Consider the following 24,733-nt stretch of genomic DNA (forward strand, 5'->3'; position numbering starts at 1 on the left):
CAGCAGATATAAATCAAGCAGAACTGGAGTCAGGGACAATAATGGGGAAAAAAGTATCTGTGATTTGGAAGACATAGATGAGTTTCACTCTTAATTTGGGTTAAATCTCCCAGCAACATAAATTACCTGTCTGGCTGCCTCTGCTCTCTGCCATCCCTACAAGTCTCACTATGCAATGGCAGTGGCAAGAATGGATGGAGCACAGCTTCCTTTGCTCTCAAATCCAGTTTAAGAGTGGATAGGGAGACACAATTCCCAGTGGAGAGGGATGGGACTTGGGAAGGAGGCACTCCAATGGGACAGGCAGCTCGGGATGAGAAGCAGCTGAAGGAAATGCAAAGGTAAGAGCTATGATAGTGAGGGAATGGGCTGGAAAGGAGCAGACAAGGGCACAGATAAGGAATTCTTTGTGGGAACTGATAAAAATTTGGGAATCAATTCAAATGAAAAAGAGGAGAGGAAGTGACAAGAGGCCATGGAGACTCAAGGTTACAGCCGTGCTGGGAGAAGCACTCCTAGTGTCCTGGCCACCCTAGACTCACCAAGACAAACAGAAGCCTAAGCCTAGTGATTCCAATTGGATCTGTGGACCAAAACACCTTAATGCATGCAGAGTGCTGCCCAAAGGGGCACCTGGGACAACTAATTGTTTCTCACAAGTTTGGGACCCTTGGAATAAGGGTCCATTCTCTTCAGCATTCTGGGCAACGAGACATGAAGCATAAGATGGCCAATGGCTGTTGATGGCCCAGTGTGCAAACCTGCTCAGGTCCCTGTGCCAGGGACACTGCATGGCACAAAGTTAATAGGGAGCAACTGTGAATCAGCTATTTGCTCAATTCCTAACATGGTGCCTGCATGGATACACCTGGGAGAAAGTGAAGCAGGAATCCATGCAACATACTTGGAGATCTTTCTGAGGAGCTCTTGAGTCCTCACTGTCATTTCAGATTTCCAACTCCAAACACGCTGTGCTTACTGTTTCAGGGCTCTGTCAGCGTGCACTGAAAGCAGTTCGCATTCACACAGCTCAAATCCAGCCTTAGGAAAACCTTCCTCAGATGAAGAGATGAGGCCGACTTCTCAAATCAGAGTAATCCCAGGAAACTCCATTCTAATCCTCTTCTTGCCAGAATGCACCCCCTTTTCCAAGGTCCTTCCTGCACCCTGCACAGGTACCTCTCAGCAGGCACACCAAGCGAACAGTCGCTTGCTCTGAGGAGCTCTGAACCCTGCGGGGTCTTTGCAGAAGGCAGCCCGAGGAAATCCAGCGCTCTGAACAAACAGAGCTGTCATGCAAGATTTCCTCGGGCTTGCTGCCACACAAAATGGCAAAGAAGGGACTGGATCCTGCACGGAAGACAATAGGAATTATCGGTGCGCAGCGTTTGTCTTCCGGCAGGGTGAAGGTTTCTCGGCACTTCCCAAACTCAGCTGTGCTGTGTACACTCAGAGCGGCACAGCTGAAAGCTTTGGGATCCAGCCACGGAGCTCTCGTTTCCAACCGGCAGTAACGCCACGAGACCCAACTCCCGCAGCAACAAGCCTGCAAGGACGGCAGAAACACCCCAAAGCCCCGTTTGTAGCGGGATCCCTTTGCTACCCCATCTGACGGTCACCCCTCTTTCTCCACAGACGCGAACCTCCGCTTAACACATTAGTCTTGTAAATACTACCAGAGGGGAGGCTGCAAGCTAATACCTACCAAATGTGTTTGAAAAACAGCACTCGACTGAAAAGTTTGGATTCTAACCAGATGTGCTTCCAGGGAACGATTCAGGTCAGCTGCTTTTGTCTCCTCCTTCTCGCCGTGCGTGCGCGTTCAAAGCGGAGCGTTCCCCTGTGATTTATTGTACCCTGACTGTAAGCCCCCAACCTAAACCGGCACCGGGATACTTCGTCCTCCAGGCTTTACACACCTGCAGTCCAAACTAACAAGAGAAAACATCCCCACGGCACGGCAGGAGCCTTTGAAATGTCTTTTTGCAGTTGCTTGGACACAGAACAGACTGGTAGAGCAGGGAGGCAGCGGAGAAAGGGTGAAGACAGGAACTCCAGCCTCTTTCATCTAGAAAGGGGGGACCATGGAGAGATTAGAGGAAAGGATTTTGATTAGATCACTGGAATGTGAAACGATGCTTCCCAGGATTAAAATCCTATTTTAGGGCTACCAAACCGGTTACACTGTCACTCAGGATGCGGAAGCTTGTGGAGCTCTGTCACTAACAGGCAGCTGTCACTCAGCAGCACCCAGCACTCCCTTGTTGGAGCAGCCCTGGCCAGGCTCCTCACACCTCTCCACCGTCATCCCAGCCACCCACGCGGAGCCACCAGCCCAGCAAAGTGCTGCCAACCCTCCAAGTGTGGCACTTGTGGAGGACAAGGGGCATCCCTCTCACAGGGCATCCCTCTCGCAGGGCATCCCCACGACTGCCACAGGGGCTCTTGGCTGTGGGTCTTGTGAAGCACCTGGCCTAGCTGGCCGGGCAGAGGCTTCACACTGCCATCACCCAACACCATTCGGTTTATCCCCAGGGCAGCCAACAAGCCGAGGGTCTGCAGTCGTCAGGCTGATCGTTAGGTGGTACCCATTAACATAAACCCCGCCATCGCAATTAGTATCTTTGTAAGCAGCAGCCTCAGCAAAAAGTGGAAATGGAGGCTGGAATCAGGGCACTGCTCCCAAGGAGGCCGGCAGCAGGTTGGGAATCGATGGGCAGCGATCGCTCTGCCGCTGTCCACACCGTGACTGCCCCACCACAGACAAACCAATTCCAGGTGGTCGCCCTCCGACCTGAGTGAGTGCTGCAGCCACTTGGTGAGCAAAGGCAATCTGAGGACAAAAATCGACGCTCACTCACTCACTCCCCAGGGAAGGCATATTTGCCTTCTAGAGGAACGGCTAAACTGTGGGGAAAGGGGAAAAAAAGCTTGGTTTTGTTAAAATCCTGCAGCTTAGCTCTTTCAGAGAGGACCAGTACACCCCATAGGTGTGCACCCCACAGGTTCGCCCCTTTCCCAGTAAGGACACAGGGACTGCTCTCCTGGGGAGGGTACCAGGGGGCTGCCCGTGTACACTGGATTGGTTTGTGGAGATGAGCTTGGTCCAACACTCTGCTTTCCAGGAAGGGCAGAAGGGGAACTGCTCCTATTTAGAGCAGCATGGGTGTTTAGAACAAAATAACTTCTTTCACCTTTTAATCTGCGTTTGTATGGACATCCCGTGCCCAGCCGGGATCTGTTTTTCCGGCCCCACCGCGGTTGTCCCAGACACGCAGCGGTCAGCGGCTCCGGAGCAAGTGCCCGGCGAGCTGCGCCCGGTCCCTTCCAGAGCCACATCCGGCCCGCTCCGCACACGGGGACCAGGCCCTGCCACAGGCTCCGCCGCTGCCGCTTCCCTAAAACTCTCCTACCTAGCCCGTCTGGCCCCGCGGGCTGCCCACCTCCCTCGGCCCTCCGCCACCACCCGTCGTGCGCGATGTTCTACCCCGGACCCACCGCACCCGCGGGGGATGCCCGGGCAGCGCAGGGCACGGCGGGGGCTCCGCGCTGCCACCACTGCCACCCCCTCCCTCCCCGCTATACTCCGCACTGCCCCGGCTCCGTACCGCCCGGTTACACCCCGCACTGCCCGGCTGCACCTCGCATTGACCCATAGAGCCCAGCCCCACCACCACCCGCTTGCACCCCGCACTATCCCCTTGCCCCTCGCATTCCTTGCCGGCTCCGCACTGCCCGAATGCCCCCCGCACTGCCCCGTGGACAGTCGCCTCCCGTCGCTGCCCGCGGCTCTCGTTCGCACCCCGCACTGCCCAGCTCGGCAGGGCCCGGGTCCATCCCGCACTGCCCCATCCAGCCCCCCACGGCTTGCCCAGATGCGCACTGCCCGACCCCGCACACTTGCGCCCCGCATCGCGCAGCGAAGCCCCCCCCCGCTCCCCCCCGGCCCTCTCCTGCGCGCTCCCCGGCGGCGGCACGCGCGCTGCGGGGGGACGATGCGCGCCCTGTCAGCTCGCGCGGGCGCGGCGCCCCCTCCCTCTCTGCCCTCCTCAGCCCCCCCCCCCCCCGCCACCCCAGCCGCGCGCGGTCTGAGTCCGTGTTCCGGGCGGGCGCGGGCTCCAGGCCGGGATTTGGGCGCTCCCTGCCCGCCTCCCTCCCCCTTGCCCCCCCCGCCCCTCCTCCCCCCCTCCCGCTGGCTCCCTCCCTCCCTCCCCCTCCCTCCCGGCTCCTGAACTCCAGCCCCTCTCTCTCTATCAGCCGCTCACTCTGTCTCAATATGTCTCAAGATGGCGGCCAATGTGGGATCGATGTTTCAATATTGGAAGCGCTTTGATTTACAGCAGCTGCAGGTCAGGCTCCCCCCGCTCGCCGCACCGGCCGGGCCGCGCCGCCGGACCCCCCCCCCCCCGCTCCCCTCCTTCCCTTCTCCGCCTTCCCTCGGGCCCGGCCTCCCCCTCCTCCTCCCGCTGCCGGCCCGCGCCGCCTAAAGGGAACCCCCCGCTCCGCCCGGCCGCGGCGCTCCGCTCCCTCCGCCTCTCCTCCCCCCCCCCGCCATTGATCACCGGCCCCATCGGAAATTGATCCTCTTTGTTCAATTCATCGATCAGCCCAAGATGGCGCCGGAGCCGGCGCTGCCGGGGCTGTCGCCGCTTCGCCCGCTCCGTCCCGGGCTGCTCTCTTTCCCCGCTTCCCGTTCCCCCCCGGCGGCCGGGGCCGTAAAGGGCGGCCGAGGCGGCGGGCGGGCGGCGGGGCTGCCGGCGGCCGCTCCTCTCCCCGCGCCTCTCTGCTTGCCTGCCCCCCCCCGCCTGCCCCTTCCCGCCGCCGCTTCCCCGTCGCCTTTTCTCGCCGGGAGCCGGGGAAAGTTTACCGAGTGCTGGGACTTTGTGTGGGGGCGCAGGGAGCCGGCCGGGCTCGGCGTGCAGGCGCGGAGCGGCGGGGGCTGGGGGCGCTGTGGTGCCGGCCAGGCGGGCGCTCCCCCGCCGCTGCCCAGCCGCCGCCGCCGCCTCGCCTCGCCGCGGGGTGCCGGCCCTCCGCTGCCGCCGGCGGGCAAGGGGCTCCGGCCCGCCGCGCTCCCGCCGGTCCGCTGGCACCGCGCCGGGCAGGTGGCGGTGGCGGGCAGCCGCCGCAGGCGGGCGGGGCGGGGGGGGGGGGGGTGAGGATGGAGCCGCTGCGGGGTCCCGCGGGGAGGGAAGAGGGCGAGCGCCCGGCCTCACGCGGCCCCGGGAGGGGGTGTGGGGGAGGACGGGGGCAGCGCCCAGCGGGGAGGCCCCCGGCGGGCACGGGAGGCCGGTGCGGGGCCGGCCGGGCGCGGGGGCGTCCGGGCCGGCGGGGCATGGCCGGCGGCGGCGGCGGGAGGGCAGGCTTACATAATTCACCGGCTCCCCAGCCTCTCTGCCGCCCAGCATCTGACAGATGAGCGGAATGTTGATGCTGTACTGTGCTGGCTCACAACAGCCTAGAAGTCTTGTGTCCTCCGAGGCAGAGTCCTCGCAAACCAGCTTCCCTTCACCCGCTGGGTGCGTGCCCTGAGGAAATTGCAGATCCAGTGTTTAATAGAATTGCTGGGCGATAGATAAGGCCTGGGCGGGTTGGGGAGGGGGGGACGAGGTTGTCAAAGGATGAATTGGTGCTGCTCCCGCCGCTGAATGGGATTGCAACATGCGTGCTTCTCCCAGTTGATTGGTGCAGGAAAGCGCTGCCCTGCCTCTTCAAACCCTCCGGTGCCTCCCGTTTAAATAAATTGGCTCGAAAGCCGCCGGCTGCCCACCCTTGGCCCCCTCCGAGGCGGGCTCGGCGGTACCCGGCCGGAGCCTTGCGGCAGGCGGAGACATGGTGCGTTGATGCTGGGCAGAGCCGCAGCCCCGCTGGAGGTGAGGGGATGCGGCCGGGGGGGAGCCGGGAAGCGGGACCCGACGCCCTCCCCTCCCCTCGGCGTGGCTCGGAGGGGGTGAGCTAGTGGGAGCGATGCTGAAAAAAAGAAAACAACTCAGCAACCCCTAAAACGGGAAGTGCTGCGCAGGGTCTGTGGTGTGAGGCTGGTGCCTGCTGACTTTCAGGTGCATTAGGAGGTGGGGTAAAGGAGTGTTTTGGTTCAGGCTTTTCTTTCTAACCCCCCTCCCTCTTCGGGTTTTATTGTTTCTTTTAAGGGCTTTGGATTAAGGTAGACTTGGCTGAACTTTGCTAACTTAAAAGGGTTCTTAATAGTGACCCAGAATACCTACAGGAATAGAGCAAATGAGCTCCAGATGTAGGACTGTATAAAATAAAATGGATTAAATTAAGATGTAGTTAAACAAGGTCTGACATCTTTAATTGTGGACTCTTGCTTTTGCCTCTGTGTATGTGTGGTTGTACTTGCTTAGCATAGGAAAATAAACGCTCCGCACGTCACCGCCGTGGCGTGAGATTTCACAGGGAAGGAGTCCCAAATGCTGCCCTTACAAATAAAGCCTCCAGAAATGCTTATTGATTAAAACATATTACCCTAAAGTATCAATCGTGGAAATTAAATCCTAAGAAGTAATGAAGGCAGCCCAATGGCATTTTGATAGATTGTTCTCTTCTGTGTGAGTTCTTTTTTTAAGTTAGGGGGGGGAAAAAAACCCCAAAGCTTACTTTTTATCATAATTTAATGCCTGTGCACACTGTAAAACCTGTTGTGGAGTATCACTCTGCAAAGCTTCCTCGTGTTTTTGCAGGCTGCATGTGACAGTCTGACTTGAACAGCTTGTGGGTTCTCCTTTGAAGCCTTCTGGGAGCACCGGCTTAAAGTTGCTTGAACGCTCTTCGTCGCCTGCTTTGGGGGGGCTGGGGGTTGTCTGTCTGTGTTGCTGGCTGAGGCTGCTCGCTTCTCGGCGGCTTCGCCGGGCGCTGGGTGCAGCACGAAGTTTATTCGCTCGGCAGGCTGCCTGCCTGCCTGCCTGTGGGGAGTCCCGGAGTGACCAGAGATGTGGAGAGCACCTCCATCTATATGCTGAATAGTTAATTGGCTTCAAATTAGCCGTTTATGTTTTTTTATCCACCCATCTGCACGAAGTGGTAGTGTAATATTTACTCCCACTTGCGGATGAAGCAATGTGCTATAAAAACTATCCTTACTGAGCATGAAGTTCAGCCTCATGACTGTCCATTCCCCCCCTCCCTCCCTCCCCCGTCATTCATTTTGAGTAACGTATTTCCAGGGTGGAATTAGAGAAAATCAAAATGCTTTCGTCTGCACTTCCATTACTCTGTTCCGGGGGGGAGGAGGGGGAGACACACCAAACAAAACCCAACAAACCTGAAGGATTTATGCTTGACACAGTTGCAGCTGTGCCCCGTAAACTCCAGCTCATGTAGCTCGGGATCTGGGTGGCTTTGAAGCTGTCTTTCTTCTGCATAAGAAAGTTGTGAGGAGCTGAGGCTGTGCAGGCAGTCCCCTGTCGCTGGCAGCCAGCGACGTGCACCCTGCCTGCTTGCAACTTCCTCTTCTGCCTTCTGTTAGAAGAAGACATTTAACTGTTGATGAGCTTCGACCTGCTATGTGATATCAAGCAGCAGGTTTCTCGAGGTTTTTATCAATATTAATTAAAAACAGAGCTGGGAACACTTGAGGGTCTGACTCTTTTAATTATTTATTTCCTTTTGCTAAATAAGCTCTTGTTTGTAGGGAGAGAGATTTCAGCAGTTGGAGGCAGGATTAAATAATTCAGAACTTGGATTAAAGAACAAAAAGGTCTGTTCACAAATGGAATATGAAATGCAAAAATGGCAGTTTTCTGCAGGTATCAAACGTGGCTCTTTGCTTGAGACTCTCCCTGAGAGGCGTGCAGCTGAGCACTTAACCCTTCTCTCCAGGAAGGGCTGTTCCAGCTCCTAAAGAAACGATGGAGCTAGGGTGGCATTTCTGCCTGGTTCGTCACAGGGTTGGAGACGGACCTGTGTTTGCTAACTGAGGGCAAGGCAGTGTGTAGGGAGAATATTGGGGCAGTAAATGTGAATGGAATCCCTGGAGAAGTGCTGTTGCCCCCCAGTCAAAACTGTTTGGGGAAAATTGTGATCTGAGTGAGCCTGCTGTGCTGCAGGCAGAGGTTACCTACTGCTTGGTCTTGTCTGGACATTGTAGTTTGTGGTGGCACCTTCACCATAAACCCAAACTTCTACTGGAGAAGGCAAACGATCTTCATATACCTGTGGGTCTGACATGCAGTCCTCTGAGACTGTGCTTAACCTTTCTGAACATCTGTGTCTATTGATCTGTACCGGAGGAGAGAGTTGGTCCTGCCAGACCTTTTTGACCAGCAGTGTCTATGAGGAAGTCCAGCTTGGCTCTGGGATCTAAGTGGAATCTGCAGGATGAATAGGAGACGTTAATAGCGTTTGAAAAGTTAACAAACTATCTGTTGAGGTAATTTGACACTGAAGACAAGGCTCAAAATGTCAGCTTAGCTTTTGAGGACAGGCACACACTGGCACAAAGCGCAGTTTCTCGGTGCTTGTGAGTAGGAGGCCGTGGCTTGTGGATGTCAGGATAGGGAATGAAAATCCAAAGGCAAATTTTGCTCAAGTGTTTCTCTCTTAAAATCTCATCCCGGTATTGCATCATAGAAGGTGGAAGTAAGGATGGGGTATTAGTTGTGTGCATGCCGTGACTAATTGGTTAATGTAAACCATTGATCTTACAGCATTATAAAATTTGTAACAAAATCTGGAGGAACTAAGCAGCAATGAGAAGCTTTTAAATACTGAAGTGCTTCTATTATTGAATTGGAACCAGGTGGAGTTGTTGGCATCTCTTAGCTGGCTCTGCCTGTACCAGAGCACAAGCTGGTTTGCTTTAGGTGAAGGAGTTAATGCGCTCCAGCAGAGGTGGGGTCGGCGCTCGCGTCCCAGTGTCTGATTTTGTTTAGCTGTGCAGGTCGCTGTAGAACTTGCAGTTTGTCCTACAAGCAGGCAGAGCTCTGCTGTTAATAGTGGTAGCTAAATGTGCAGCAGGAAAAGAGTCTCTTAAATGCTGTAAATATGCTTCTGCTCCCTCCAGCTGATCAGAGACCTGCAGGAAGATGCAATACAGGGAACTGAGGAGGATGTGAAAGCTGAGGCGCTGCTGCCGATGTGCTCTGATAGCTGCTGCTTCCCTGCAGCAGGAAGCTTTGGCTCTTTGTGGTGGCGTCCCTGGGCATCTAACACACATTACATCCTCGAAGAAAGGCCCTTGATGTACTTCTGGCTCGAGAACCTGGCTTTCATAGGATTCCTTGAATCTTATTCCTTGAGTTCTGTTCCTTGGAAAGAACCTATCTGAAAAAATTCCTATCCCTCTTTCCTCTTCCTCAAATGAAATCGTGCCCCTCAGAAACGTGGCAGAGGTAGTGCGTGTGTCAATCACGCTGCTCTCGTGCCAAGTTTGTGGTGAGCTGGCTGATGTCCTGAGAAGTGGCAGCAGTGAGGGTTTGAAATGTGCTGATGGCTGGGAGATGTGTGAGGAAGGCTTGCACCCCTTGGCTGCGCCCAACTGTACCAAATAAGTTAGGGCTGAAACATTTGCCGCAGGAGAAACGGCACGCGGGCGAGAATTCCACCGAACAATTATTCTTTATTCCCGAGCTGATTTGTAATGCAAAGGGTGGATGTAGAAAAATGCATCATCCAGAGTTTCAGTTTGCTCACACAGAGGCTGAGAATGAAGGCAGTTGATTTAGTGGCTTGAGAACAGATCCATGTGTGGATGCTTAGTATTTTTCAAGACGCCAGCAGGCAGTGCTCATTGCCTTGTCCTTTTGATGGAAGCAGGCTACTAAGTTCCCATCTTGCATATTCAGGCTTCTCTTGCACGTGTTACATTTTATTCCTTGCTTGTCTTTCTGCTTGGTTGTTCCTCATCCCCTTCATGGGCAAGGTGTTGAAAACAGGATCTTTTCTGGGTTGGGAATGCAGCAACAATGTTCCAGCGGTGCATGCAGGAGGGGAGGGAGGGAGCGAGCGAGCGTGTGAAGCTGAGAGGGAGAAAGCCGAAACTGCGTGGTGAGCAGAAGGCAAGGAGTCTAGGGCAAAGAGGCTTGCACAGGAGTGGACACACAGGGTTGCAGATGTGGTGTTGAGATCACCAGGAGATGTGAGAGGAAGTTAGACCTCTCAATTGCAGTAGTAAAGCTAGGATAAATCCTACCTGATTTGTGACCTGGGTGTTCTCAGCTTGCCTCTGGTTTGGCAAGGTGGGTAAGCTCGTAGTAGTTTCTGCTTTATTGTTAGCTACAGTGAAGAAAATCCAGCATATTCCATTGCTGGGCTTGTGGAGAACATGGAAATGCAGAGGGAGGGCTGTCTATTAAACAGTGTGCAGGTGCTGGGTGTAGGTTGGATGTAGCTGGGGTCTTGCCTGTTGTCCAGCACAAGGGGCAGTTTGTGACAGAGCCCCTTGATCCTGCTTCTGTTTTGATTCTGACTGGAGACAGCAGTTCTTGCTGTGCTGTTACAAGGTTGTTTCTGTGATGTGCAGAGTGAAGTATTTAGCATGAATCCCATCTTGTCTCTGTGTAAAGGAGCTGAGGCTGGGAGGTGGCCTGACAGCTCCATGCAGGTGTATTACAGTGGCCCAGGGTTGGAAGTTGGAGCCTTTCAGACCGATGCTTTTTGCCTTGCTGGTAACTCGCTCTCTTCCTTGCCTGGCAAAAATGTAATGCCATTGTCGACAGTTGGGGTAATAAGGATGTTTCAGTGAGGGCTGAAGTTGTGCTGTTGTTTCATGAGGTGGAAGGAGAGGAACTGGGGAGGTGCTTATCTGCCTCCTGGTCAAGTCCGTGGACCCACAGCCATCAGCTCTGACAAAAGAGGTAAAGATGATTCTGTCTTTGAAAAGCTCAAAAGCAGATGCACAAAAATACTTGAGCTGCTGTACTGAGATGCTTTAAAATCTTCTATACCTTTGTGTTTCTGGCTGTGAGCTTTTTGAGGCATGTAAGGATGTAGGCCATGGCTGTCTCTGAGGCTTTTTCAGAGGAGTTCATGCATCAGAGCTGAGCAGCTCTTGTTGTTGCTGATTTTTGTGTTGAAATGTATCTTTGTGAATAAGCAAACTTGGACATAACAGCATCTGGCAGTGCCACTATGAGGCTTCTGTGAGTGAGGTGAGAGTTTAGTGGTAAAGGGCTGGACTGATGTCAGTGGAGCTGGGCCCTTTGTTTTGCTGCCTCCAGTGCTGAATGGTCAGGTGAGCCTAGGTGTGCATTGCACATGTATGTGGGTGAGACCCAGCTGAGGGCCAACTCCTGCAGGCCTTCAGGAATCCCTCAAGCCCTGGAGATTGGAGGGTCCTGTACTGCTGTGTCACTGTGGGATTGCTTTGGGGTGTGTGCATACAGGGAACCTGAATCGCTTCTGATGCTTTCCTTGCTGAGAGATGTTGGCTTCTGCCTGCAGCTCACAAGAGACAAGCTGAGGACAGTGGTGTTGCAGGGAAGTAAAAACAAAAGCAAGAGAGGGGGAAATGATGCTGTTTAAAGGCCTGGGTGGGATAGAAGGAAGTGAAGAAAGGAAGGAGTTAAGGAGTGAGCTTAAGCCTAGGACTTGGAAATGAAACTCCTAGTGCAGTGCAGTGTGGGGACGAGGAGAGCTTATTTTAGCATTTATATAAATATTCGGCAGTGCAGCTGGGCAGCGTGGAGGGGCTCCCAGCAAAGGCTGGGCTCTGGTGTTGCAATCAAATCCAGCTCACCTGCACTGGCTGACCTATAAAAGGATAGCCTGGGGTTTGCAACCACACTCTGCCTGTGGAAACATCCTGGGAAGATGTGTACAGGAGATAGCAGGGTGATGGTTTGACTTCTGTGGGCACTGACAGGCTTTTCATGTTGCCCTGTGACAAACAGGACTTAAGTTCCTGCTAGCTTTTTAATCACTTCAGGTATTATGAATAGTAAAAGTGTTCTCATTGTCCTTACTTGTGGGAGGAAAAAACAGAAGAAGAAAGAGGCAATTTAAAAGCTTTTGTCTTCTTTATTTTAAAGAGAGTCAGAATAGCTGTATCTTGGGTAGTGTTTTGCATGGCAGTGCCCTGGCTTAATTCCTACAGAAACTGAACTGTGAAGCTGAAAGGTGATGCTGCAGATGATGAAACATGGGTGGAAGGTTTGATGAACAATGTCTTACTCCTTCTGTTCTCTCTGGTACTCTGTGAGGTGTTTGGTGCTGTGTGGTGTTGCTGATGTTTTAAGGAGCACAGAAGATTGGTCTAACAAGAATGGCTTGCATCAAAAATCTCTACTTCAGGCAGTAATGCTTATGGGAACTGGTGTGGATTCAGTTTGAGCCACTAGGTAGTAGTAGCTTTGAAACAAGCTGGGAGTTTGGCTTGCTGTGGCAGTGGATGTTGTCTGTCCTCAGCTCTGCTGTGGGTCTGCTCCAGCCTCTGAGCCTGTCACCAGGCCTCTGCCTGTTTAACTCTCTGTCTGGAAAACATTGATAATGCTCCTCACCGCTCTTTGAGAGCACTGTTGAGATGCAAGGTTGTGAGTTAGCACTTACTATTCCTTTTTGCTACAGCTTAATTCTGTGCTATGGATTAAAAAAAAAGCCCTTGTTGTGCACCTTTGTTAGGTTTCTTTTTAAATGGATTGCACAGAGGCACTCTTGAGTGCTTTGCAGGCGTGTTGCTGGAAGCAGTGTCTGTGGAAATGAATGTGAAAAAAAGAACTGAGTAGCTGAGTGTCCTGAAATAATACTGTTTCTGATTGGTGCTGGATCGCTGGGAGAGAATGTTTCCTGCAGATGATTATAAAGCTATCATCTGGAGTCGCTCATTCATACGTACACAGATCCTCGCTTTACCTGCGTCGTCTTTGGTGAACTGTTTGAGGGCCAGGCCAGGTTTCCCTTCAGACTTCTCTGTACATTAAAAGCTGTTTAAAATATACATTCAAGATGCCCAGTGGTATAAATGTCGAATTTAATCTTTGGCAGTTTGTGGTTGCATTATTTAAGCCTGCAGCCCTTGGCTGGCTGCAGCCCTCGGTGTGAAACAGCTCCCTGTTTCAGGAAGACAGGCCAGCTGGGGTGAAGGAGCATCCCCAGTCGGCAGCAAGGCTTTTCCCGAGCCGTGAGGACTGACAAGCCCCCTGAGTGGCCAAAGAGAGGGATGTGCTCAGAGCAGTTGCCGTGCAAGGTGTTGGAGTCGTATCTGAAGGCTGCAGTTCTTTATTCTCAGAACACTTAGGATGAGGCAGCTTGAAACTTTTCCTGGCAGCGACTTTTATCTCTTATCCAAACTGTTCAGGCTTTGTAGTCTAAGTATCGATAGCCTGCTAAGGCTGTCAGCAGGGTTAGAGGTTATGATTTAGATGTCTGCTTGTGCCATCAGAACTATTGATCAGCTCCTCATTTTGCATGCCTTTGCTTCCCGCATAGCTATGAGGCTGGAGAGGTGCTGAGCTGCCGGCTGCCGCTGCGGGCGGGTCTGCTGCGCTCAGCTGCCTGAACTTTGCAAAGGTGAATGAGCTTTATCCCTGTTTAGCACAACACAAAGGCCCTGACCCAGTAAAGCATTATCACATGTGCTTAATTTTGAACACATGCGTAGTGGCAGCCTTCTGACCGAGCTTGGGTGGGAAGGAGCTGCCTGTTCTGACCCGGCCCGTGGTTAACTTGCGAGGAGAGACGAATCTCTCCGTACTGGTCCAGTGGCTTCTCACTCTCTGCCTTTATCTCATGTTTCTAATCAACTTAATCCCTGTTGTTTCTTTGATGTGAAATACAAATGCTGTCAGAAGGGCTCAATAAAATTTCTGCTTGTGTTTTGTCTGTAATTATTTTCCATTTCGGTTTTATTGGGTATTTAGACATTTTATTGCCTGCGCATGTCAGAATAAATTTGTGTCATGTTATCAGTTAAAGATGTCTGCTTAATTTTCAGGCAGAAATAAAATGTAGCCTTTGTCTGTGATTGGAAACATGATCTGCTTCATTTTGTCTGCAGGCTAAGCATCTATTTTTCTGTTGCAACTTCTGTGTGTGTGTTAATGTTGATAGTGCTTAGCTTGGCTTTGGTATGTCTGGTATGAGCGTAGCTGCTTGTCTAATGCTAATTGTGGAGCTGGGATGATATTAAACATTTAAAAACAAGGAGCCAGTTGTCTTGCAATTGATTTTCTGTGGAGACACCTCTGTAGTGCCTTATGTGAGGGTTTGATGTATTTTAAGTAAAAAGGTTGTGAATACCCTGCTGACTCTTCCCTTCTTCCAGCTCTGCCTTGGCTCTCTCAGGAGCTCTGGCTTGCTTTTCCCCAGAGGTTTTGGCACGTTTTTCTTTGGCATGGAGTCTTGCTATCGAAATTTTTGGGATGTTGGACAAGGGCAGCTTGCTAATATTGTGTCTTCAGCTCATCTCCCCGCTCCTGTCACAACACCCTGCCTGTTTTCCCAAGCAAACATGCGTTACACTGCTAATTACCGCTGAAACTCAGAATATCTTTTTCAGTCCTTTCAGAAGTCACTTGCTGCTGCTTTGTAGGGGTAAACTCGGGGGGCTGCCGTGCTTTTGCTTTGCAGGATAGAAGCAGCATTAGGTGTGTGGTGAAACAGGCAGCAAGGAGGGAAGATTGGGTCTGTGTGAATTTATTTTCCTGACAAAGAAAGCTCCTCTGGTGCGAGCCGTGCCCCACAAGACTCTGGCTGCTGTCTGTGCTTCTGGTGGTCCTTAAACCCTGCAGGACCAGGGACTAATTCCCTGTTTTAGATCAGACTTTGACTCAAATTAATTTGCCCTACAAAGCCATGCTCTCAGTTTTATGTGTAAAACATTGTTTGCTGTTTTCTCGTGAGGAAGAGCCACTTCCAGGCTTTTTAGGTATGTGCAGACAGAGCTTGGGTCAGTCCCACAACTGGGACCCTGTTTTGTACAGCTGCTTGTTTCTGTGCAGTGCCTGATGCTCCTCTCTGACTCGGAGTCCTTTGCTGTGTTCCATGCCATCAGCTCATGTGTCTGGAACTGTGTGGGATTTTTTTTTTCTTGGTGATATGTTAACTACAGCACTGAAGGATTAAAACAGCTCTCTCACTGTGCTGTGATCAGCTTGTTTGAGATAAGTTCAAACCCGTTAGCATCTGAGATGTCCTGGCGTATCCCGAGAATAGTTAGTTCTTTAATGTGCCAAGCTAAGTAAAACTCGATTAATGTCACTCTCTGGGATTTTCTGTCCTCTAAATAGGACTTAAAGGCTAAAACTGGAGTGTGAAGACCTGCTTGAACTAGGATTAGAAGAACTTGGTGGTAGTTCAGACAGTTTCAGGGATCTTAGGAAGTGGTCACTGTGCCCCAGAGCTGCTGGATCTGCCACCTTTTCCAAATGAACTTTCCTGCCAGGGAGCTGCACTGAAAAGTCAGTCTGGGACTGGGGCATGCTCTGCTCAGTCACTCAGTGCTGTGAAAGGTGCTTTCTGTGCTTGGCTGCTGCCTGCTGTGCCAAAGGTTGTTATGTCTTCAGTCTCCTGCGCTTGCAACTCCTGATAGCCTTTAAGGTCCTTGCCGGTGAAAGGTGATGGGAGCAGGAGGTCTCTATTGGAGGCTTCCTTTTGGAGCACGTGAGCAAATGTGGAAGCTTCTCATACATGGATATATGCAGGAACTGGCATTTTCTAGGTGAACTTTGGTCTTGTAGAAGTAGATTAAGTGGCAGGTGGTAAACTAGCATGCATGTCTGGTGTGGAAAAAACACCAATTGTTTTGGGGCATTCCTTGCTCTCTCTCCTTGCATCTGGATAGGTCATGGCAGAAGGCAGTCATCAGTCACAATGTTTCTGGGACCTGTTGATTTGCTGTCAGCATTTGACCAACAAATCAGGGAGCTAATTTCAGTGGTAAGAAATTCTCAGGCTCTAGCTAGGGGTTTTTAAATGAGAAGTTGAGGGCTGGCAGCAGCCCCTTTGTAGGGTTTCTTGATTGTCAGCTCTTCATTATAAATTTCCTTTCTAAATACTGACTTAAGGCCTGACACGTTGTTTGTTTAACTGTCAGTTACACTGCTTTGGAGACCTAATAAAAGCCTTTCAGATCTTTCCATTGAATTAGGCCATCCTTTACCATCCTGGTGACTGAAGTAAAACAACTCAGTGTCGTTTGGTCTCTCTCCCATTTTCGCTGGAGCCCTGCTCAGGGTGTCTGCTGATACTTCCTCCTCGCTGTGACAGTAGTTAGTTCTCTGGTGAAAGGTCACCGTAATAACTTAATTGGATTTTTCAGCTGCAAGGAATATAAAAATACCATTTTATTAATAGAGTAGCTTTGATCTTGAAGGATTTCAAAACATTTGCTGCTTTGCATGTGGAGGAATGGTTTAGTTTTACTGCTAATCAATTTTGTGGTGGGGCGTGGAAGCTGGATGTTTTACCCAGCAGGTCAGCAGGGGTGAGGAGCACACCCAGGTGAGTGGGGGTTAAACCCGGCAAAGCAGAACTTTGTTCCCAAACTGGAATTGCCCCAGGATCCAGAACTGAGTTGTGCTACTGTCAAAGGTGCCAAGGGTTCTTTCACAAGTGGGCTTGGTTTTGGTTTGGAATCTTTGAAGAGGGCAGGTAGAGGCAGACTGGACTGACCCTGCTAGTGTGTCTTGGTAGAATTCTGGTGCACCACACTTGCTGCTGCTTTACACAGATGGTTATTGCTGCCTTCCATCTGCTCCTTAAGGAAAGGTAAAGACAGGAACCGGCAGCTTTAACTGGATTTGTAACCAGAACTTGTAGGCTTGATTTCTTCTTTGACCATACCAGGTGAATCTGGTGGGTACAGGGCAGTGTGGTTGCAAGGGAAGGAGATCAAAGTGCAAACGTGTCTGCACAATATGGGTCACGATAGCAGTTTCCTGTGTTTCAGGCACCCTTCTCTTTGAACACTCTTCAGGTATGTGGCCTGGTATCACCCTGGCAGCTGGCCATGGAAAGGCTCTGACCAAGGCTGACATTATGGAAACCATTAAAGCAAAGTGCTTCATGGCCAAAAGGCACCCTTCAGCTCCTGTTGCTGCTTATTTCCAGTTGAAGCGTGGTGCTCTGGGTGTGAATGACCTCACAGTGCCACAGTGCTTTTGCTAAAATCTGCTCCTTTCCACTGTTGGGATGGCTAAAAGCTCTGAAATCTTTTGGGGCTGCAGGTGTGGGAGCTGGCATCCATTTTAGTGCTTATGGTGATCCCCATGTCTGTGTTTCTGGAGAATGGTGTCAGAAGGAGCCCCAGAGATGGAAGAGAATGATCTGAGGGTTCCACCTGAGGAAGAAGGAAGCCAAAGGCAAAACTGCTTCAGAATCCTGCCATCCTGTCTGGGGCACTCTCAGAGGTTTTCTTCACCTGGCTGCTCTCTTTGAACTGCTGGATGATTTGTTCTTGCAGGGCCAGTTTCAGTCAGGATGGAAAAACGAGCCTGTCAGGTGGAGAGCTGTTTGCAGGGGTCCTCAGCTGGGTACAGAAGAGTCCTTTTATTTCTCCCGCTCCCAGTTGCTCAGCCAGATGTCCTGAGTAGTTTGTGCTAGAAGATGTTAAGTAATTAGATCATTCAGATTCGAGTTAAACTTAATTAGAGCCCCGTGTAAACTGAGTGAAGCTGACAGGTTTTATGTGTTGGTCATAGCAAAAATATCAGATGGAATAGCTCAGCATTAGTACAAAAAGATTTCAGCCTCCCTGCCCTCAAATACAGAGGTGTGTAGTCTCCTAATTTAATCCTTAATTAGAACTACGGTTTACAGATCATGCTAAAAATGTTTTCAAGGTCTTGGAAGCCTCACTCAAAAGTGCTCCCATGCTGGTTCAGGTTTCTTCTCCTACACTCCTGGATCTGAAATAGAGAAGCTGCTAGGTAAAGTTAAATGGAAAGGAGGGAATGTTGCCTTTTCTGCTGTGATTTCAGTCAGTGGGTTGATCACTTGCGGTGCTGCTTGACTCGAGAAGGGTCTGAACAGTTGGCACCATTGCTGTGTTCCCCTTTCCTTCTCCAGCTTGTAGCTAACTTGCCTGTTGGGATCACAGCCTCTGTGAGGTGCCTCACTTCCTCCCAGCCGTCCCCTTGCAACCCGAGTTCACAACCATCAGGTTTCTTTGGTGGTTGTTCAGTAGCAGAACAGGAGGGAACCTCTGTGGGACGTGACCGTGGCTGTTGCGGAGTGGCAGGGGCAGGTTTGCGGGCGCAGGGCTGGGGCATTCGCTGCACCTTGCAGCGTTTGATTGTTATTTTATTGCAGCACTCTGAAGCTGCTGCTGGTTTTACAGCTAGGACACATTATTTAGCTGTTTGTTTGTGGGCAGGAGAAGCATATTTTCTGAAGGCAGGTGTTAACAGATCCGCTGATAAAACGCCTGTCTTCTCAAACTGGCTGAAGACAAATTGAGTATTTGTCTACGTGTGGTGTTCACACTGTTGTTGTGCTGGCTACTGAACAAGTTAACAAGATGATTCTTGTCTCCTCTACCATGTAAACTTTCTTTTTCAGTGTTACAGGAGTCCAGAGTTGAGAGCTAGAGCTGGGGTTAGCCTCGTTGTGCTGAATGCTCTGCAAGCCAGTCGCTGTGTCGCTTGGCAGTGGCTGCTGAAGGGAAACAAGAGACACAACACAGTCCCAGGAAAGGAAAAGTGTCCTAAAATTCAGATATCAGCTGAGGGGATTTTGCAGTTAGTTAAAAAAGAAGAATCAGTAGGGGGGAAAAAAAAAGACCCTTCAGTTATTTCTTGGTAATCCTAAATGATGAAGTTGTCTTGCTGGGTACTGAAAACAGCTCCTTTGCATGCCCTACAGAGTTAGTTCATGCAAGAGCTTCCCACGTCCCCTCCAGCCTCTCCCCACCATGCTCGGTTATGTCACTTGTGCGATGCTGGGAGCCTTGCTGTCCTGGCTGGAATCTCGGGCCCGCTTCCAAGGCTGTGTTTCTCACTTGGCAGCACACGATGCGGCTGGTGGGCAAGCTGCCGGAGCCCTTTTTTGTCAAACATCAGAGGCCGCAGCTGACACCGAAGCTGGGAGGGAGCGCAGGGAGAGGGAAGTGTGTGCAGTGGGACCGAGGAGATCTGCTGGGTGTCTTGCTGCCTTTCTCTGTAGTGACTGCTTCTGACTGTTGCTCGGTTCTGCTGCTGGTGGAATGACAGCCACGTTGCTTTTTCACTTGCTTGCTTTGGTTAGCAGGACCTGGTAAGTGGAAAATTTTCAGCTACTTCTTTCAGTCAAGTGCTACAAGTGGAAAAACTCCAACTGAGGAAAATCCCCTGAAGTTGTGTAGGAACAAAACAGTTTTCTGAAGGGGGGTGTGTGTGTGTGTGTTTGTGTAAACACACAAGCTCACACAAGCACAATCTCCTTTCTGGATCAGCTCCCACCATGCAAAATACAAACCTGAAAGTGCTATAATTGATTATGTGCAATAGGAGACAAGCACGCAAGATTTTGGGAGAGGGCAGGGTGTGGTCCAGATCTGGCAAAACATTTAAGAAGTGAACATTCATTTCTTCTTCTTTCTTTTTTTTTCTTTTCAAAGGTAGGGAAACTTTAAAACATGGGTCCAGGAGTTGAGGCTGGTTGGGAGAAGGAAAAGAGCACAGTGAACTGAGCCATCTCCTTTGTAGGGGGAGGTGTTGGGGGAGGAATTGGGAAGAAAGAACATGCAAGTTTAGGTTAGTACATGTTCATGTTCTGCTGGTTTTTTAACTTCATTTGTTTCCCTGGCAGATGTCCCATGGCTTTGAGGCCTTTGTCTGTGTGAGAGAGAAAACGAAGGAGGGCTTGGCAGGCTGCTTTTGGGTTGTGTGGAATAGCTGATAGTCATATTTATAGTGAGTGTTGTCTCTTGGCTTATGCAGCTTTGATAACCAGCAATTGTTCTGTAAAGTTACATCTTCTCTTGGCAAGAGGCTCTCCCCGAGTTTCCTCCACGGGTTCTGTGTTGTGGAGAGGTTTCATCTACAGGTTTTTGTAAAGCCTGAATAGGACTTGTCACATCCACACGATTTAGCTTTCACAGAGTACTTTTTCATAGGCAGCCCCCTGGATTAGACCCTCTTTTAAACTGTCTTCGTGCAGTCTGAGCTATTCTTTGCAGCTCTGCTGAATCAGATTGAAAAGAGCCAGTGCTTTAAACAGAGCTAGCAATCCTGAAGTGAGATTTCTCTGCACTTTGCAGCATGTACAGATCTGTGTAGATGCTGCATCCTCCTCTGAAGGCTCTGCAATTTCAGGTGATCCTCAGGGTGTTTAATATTGTATTCTCTTGGCTTGCTGAAACTCACACTGAAGTTGGTCGCACACAGAATCCCAGCATGGTGAAAGTGTTGAAAGGGACCTCTGGGAATTGAGTCCAGCATCCCTGCAGGGGCACCCACAGCAGCTTGTCCAGGATCACAATTCCCAGGGGGGTTTGGAAGCTCTGCAAGGGAGGAGACTCCACAACCTCTCTGAGCAGCCTGCTCCAGGCCGCCAGCACCCTCACACCAAACAACTTTCTCCTCCTCTTCACATCCAACCTCCTGGCTTGCACTTTGTCCTGTCCCTGTGCACCACTGACAAGAGCCTGGCTCCATTCTCTTGTTCCTCACAGCTCCTTTAGCTCTTGCTGAGCATTGCTCAGCTCCCCTCTGGGGCTGTTCTTCTGCAGGCTCTCAGCCCCAGGGCTCTCAGCCTTTGCTCCTCCCAGAGCTGCTTCAGGCCCCTCAGCAGCTTTGCAGCCTCCCCTGGACTCTCTCCAGCAGTTCCCTGTCTTTCTTGAACTGGGCAGCCCAGACCTGGACCCAGCACGCCAGAATTGGCCTGACTAAGGCAGAGCAGAGGGGTAGGAGAACCTCCCTTGCCCTGCTGGCTGCAGTGTTCACTTACCCCAGGAGACCATCGGCCTTCCTGGCCGTAAGGATGCTTTGCTTTAACTGCCATGCTCTGCTGGGGAACAATATTTGTGTGCTGTGTGGGTTTGAACCTTCTGTTAGACTTTACTTTTCCATGTCTGTGATTCTAAATGGATTTATAACTCAGCAGCTTTATGCCTCAAAAACACCTGCTGTAATTGCTTGGAGATGCACTCCGTGGCAGCCTTTATTGCCTCCTGTGATTATGCCTCTGGTAACCCTCCTTTGTGGGAGACTCATAAAGCGAGTTTCTCATCATAGGATTCTGAGCAGAGTTAAACAAGATGTGTAGTTTAAAGTGTAAATATCTTTTATTGGGCAAAGGAGATCATTCTGCTGGTCTTTAAACAGGTTGCCCAGGGAGGTTGTGGATGTCCCCTCCCTGGAGGTGTTCAAGGCCAGGTTGGATGAGGCCTTGAGCAACCTGGGCTGGTGGGAGGTGTCCCTGCCCATGGCAGGGGGTTGGAACTGGCTGAGCTTTAAGGTCTTGTCCAACCAAAACCATTCTGTGAATTAAGTACATGCAGAAGTTTGAAGCAAATGATGTCCTTCCCCTTTCACTGATGGGAGGAGTGTGGAGGCCTTTGCTCTGTGTCAGGTTTGTGGTTGAGAGCAGTGTGCAGGGAAGCTCTTGAACTTGCAGATGCTTTTTTAACAAGCTGGCATCGTTTGTATGTACACTGTGCAAACAGCTCAGTAGTGCTGCCTGTGTCCAGTTCTGGGCCTCTCAGTTCAAGGAGGACCTCGGGGAACTGCTCTCAGGGGTCCTGCACAGAGCCAAGATGATAGAGTGGAACATCTCCCTGTGAGGACAGGCTGAGGGAGCTGGGACTTGGAGTGGAGGAGCCTGAGGGCTGTCCTCTCTGCTGGTGATAAAGATGTGCAGGGCTGGAGTCAGGCTCTGCTCAGGAATGTCCAATGATAGGACAAGGGGCACTGGGGGCAAGCTGGAGTGGAGGAAGTGCCATGGGAACAGAAAGGAAAACCTCTTCAGTGACTGTGAGGGTGCTGGAGGCCAGGAGCAGGCTGCCCAGAGAGGTTGTGGAGTCTCCTCCTCTGGAGACTTTTCAAACCCACCTGGATGTGTTCCTGTGTGAGCTGCCCTGGGTGACCCTGCTCTGCAGGGGGTTGGACTGGATGAGCTTTTGAGGCCCCTTCAAACCCCTAACGTTCTGTAGTTTAACACCCAGGTGCTGTGTGAATACTGGAAGCAAATTCTGGCATCAGAGGTTTGTACTTTCAGCTTGGCACTGATCTTGTACTTCCCAGTAGAGCAGAGGGTCCCGTGATGCTGTCTGTAGGGTGTGACGGACAAGCTGGCAGTAGCCTGGTTGTGGTGATGCCTTTGCTAACATAGCAGAGGGGACAGTGAAGGTGCAGAGGATAACCCAGACGTGAGCTTGCTCTTGCACTGCTTGATCTGCCTGTCCCACCTGGCGGGCTTCAGGTGGGCATCAGAGCACTGGGCAACTCTGGTGGAACACTGCAAGTGGACTTGGTGTATTACTGCTTGTAAAGTGTTTGCAGAGCTGGCAGGTTTGAGGAGGTGTTATTTATCATCACTTCTAGCTAAAGAGTTCCACCCATGCAAAATCCTTTGCGCTGGGAGAATCAGGCTTTTCGGTAGGCGGGCTGCTCTCCCGCTCTCCAGCAGAGGAAAAGGTGGTGACTAAGATATTTTTGGACCTTTTTAAAGTATGAAAATAAAATGACTGGGGTTAGTCAGTGTTCTTTACATCAGCACCTTCATCCTGAAGGATATTTTGGTGGCTTTGCCGTTGAAATTTAGGCTAGACTTGAAAGGAGAAAAGGGAGTTTCTCAGAAGCAGCAGGGAGCTGTGGCGCAGTAGAGACTGGAGTTTAAGTCAAAGGAAGTGAGTGTGGGGTGCTTGGTACTGCTGGCCTGGTGTGTCTCAAATCAAGGAAGCCAAGCCTGAAAGAATTCCCTTAGGGTCTGGAGAACAGGTTTTCTGAGGAGCCACTGGGGAAACCTGGGGTTATTTAGCCTGGAGGAAAGGAGGCTGAGGGGAGACCTCCTTGTTCTTTACTATTCCCTGAAAGGAGGCTGGAGCCAGATAGGGCTTGGTCTCTTCCAAGAAACAAGTGGCAGTACAAGAGGAGACAGTCTCAAGCTGCACCAGGGAGGTTTAGGTTGGGTATTAGAACGGGTTCCCTAAGCCTAGACCAGGCTGTCTGTGGAGGTGATTGAATCTCCATCCCTGGAGGTGTTTCAGAGAGGCAAAGATGTGGTGCTGAGGGCCATGGTTCAGCCCAGACTTGGTAAAGTTAGAGAGTGGTTGGACTGGAGGAGCTCAAAGGGCTTTGCCAACCCAAATGATTCTGTGATTGTGCTGTCTGGGACATACCTGTGCCTCAGACAGTGCTCCAGAGGATTTGCTTTGCGGCGCAGTTGTGCCCATCAGCTGTCTGCAGCAGGGTTTTGATGTGCCTGAACATTGCTGTGAGCTTCTGCCTTAGCTGCTGTGAGGCAGCAGGCTTGGGGACCCCGTGTGCAAGTGCTCCATGCTCTTGTGCAAGACCTGTTTGAGTGGTCTGAGCCTTTTTCCTGTGGGACAGGGCTGCTGGCAGGTTTAATTTCTCCCTTTCTGTTTTGTTTGGAGGTGTGGAATGTATCATACGAGTATCAAACCAAATACTGTGGGATGGCAAATGCTGTTTTTTTAAGCTAGTTGGCTTGTTGTAGCTGTGATAATCTGTGTTGATCAACCCTTTTGGTGTTTGCTGCAAAATGTATTCTAAAAGGCATGGTAGCTCATTCTCCTTGGTGGCGAGCCAGATCGGCTCTGCTGCCAAACTTGGCACTGCTGCCAGTGGTTTGCTTTAGCTGATCTAAGAATATAATACAGATGGTTTGATACTCAGTACAGATATATACAGATGGCTTCAGACTTTGGAATGTCTTTATTCCCTTGCATTGTTTCTGCTCAGTGTGTCGAGTATCTCTGGATGTATAATTGCTATTCTCCAAGCCATCCGAGCTGTGTTTGCTTCACCTTCTGCCTGTCGGTGCGGCAAGGACTCGGCGGCAGGAGATTGCTGCTCCTTGCGTGTCGGCACAGGCAGAATTATTTATAGTGCACAGGAATAGTTCTGTCAAGCTGTTTGACCACCACACCTGTGTATAGCCAGCCTGGAGAAGAGCAGGCGCCAGGGAGACCTCAGAGCAGCATTTCAGTGTCTGAAGGGGGCCTCCGGGAAGGCTGGAGAGGAGGGGCTGCGTAGGAGGGCCTGTGGGGATAGAACAGGGGGACCTTGGAGGGGAGATTTAGACCAGGGATTAGGAGGAAATTCTGTGCAGTGGGGGTAGGGAGACACTGGAACGGGTTGACCAGGGAGGCTGTGGCTGCCCCCTCCCTGGAGGTGTTCAAGGCCAGGCTGGATGAGGCCTTGAGCAACCTGAGCTGGTGGGAGGTGTCCCTGCCCATGGCAGGGGGGTTGGAGCTGGATGAGCTTTAAGGTCCCAACCAACCCAATAGGATGAGGGGCAATGGTTTGAAACTGGAGCAGGGTAGGTTGGACATTAGGAAGAAGCTCTTTACAATGAAGGTGGTGAAATACTGGAACTGGTTGCCCAGAGATGCGGAGGTCCCATCCCTGGGGACATTCAGTATGAAACTTGAAGTGGCCCTGAGTATCCTCATTTAGTTGGAGATGTCCCTGCTGACTGCAGGGGGATTGGACAGGGTGAGCTTTGAGGATCACTTCCAACCTGATGCATCCTGTGATGTATGCTTCAGCTGAAAAGCAGCTCCCATGAAGTGAGTCTGTAGGTCATGGTCACCAACACAGGTGTTGCCAGCACTGGTAGTGAGATCTCTGCAGTGGAAGTGGTGTGGTTTTAGCCTGGTGTAATAGCTGAAGAAGAGAGA

The 24,733-nt window shown here is 51.3% G+C and overlaps 1 protein-coding gene across 8 annotated transcripts in view; it reads left to right on the forward strand.

The window, feature by feature from the left end:
- Positions 1 to 4,224: 4,224 nt before the first annotated feature.
- The window catches only part of CUX1 (cut like homeobox 1), a 461,619-nt gene continuing 441,110 nt past the window's right edge, over positions 4,225 to 24,733 (forward strand). For all 8 annotated transcript variants that reach the window (XM_068165418.1, XM_068165419.1, XM_068165412.1 and 5 more), the window contains exon 1: positions 4,225 to 4,349. In XM_068165418.1, the coding sequence (XP_068021519.1) occupies positions 4,287 to 4,349 (63 nt within the window). In that variant the 5' untranslated portion in view covers positions 4,225 to 4,286. The remainder of the gene's footprint in view (positions 4,350 to 24,733) is intronic.

The sequence above is a fragment of the Melanerpes formicivorus genome, unplaced genomic scaffold (genome assembly GCF_026170545.1).
Source record: "Melanerpes formicivorus ecotype bairdi unplaced genomic scaffold, bMelFor1.0.p_v2 SCAF_88, whole genome shotgun sequence".
In the NCBI taxonomy this organism is placed as follows: Eukaryota; Metazoa; Chordata; class Aves; order Piciformes; family Picidae; genus Melanerpes; species Melanerpes formicivorus.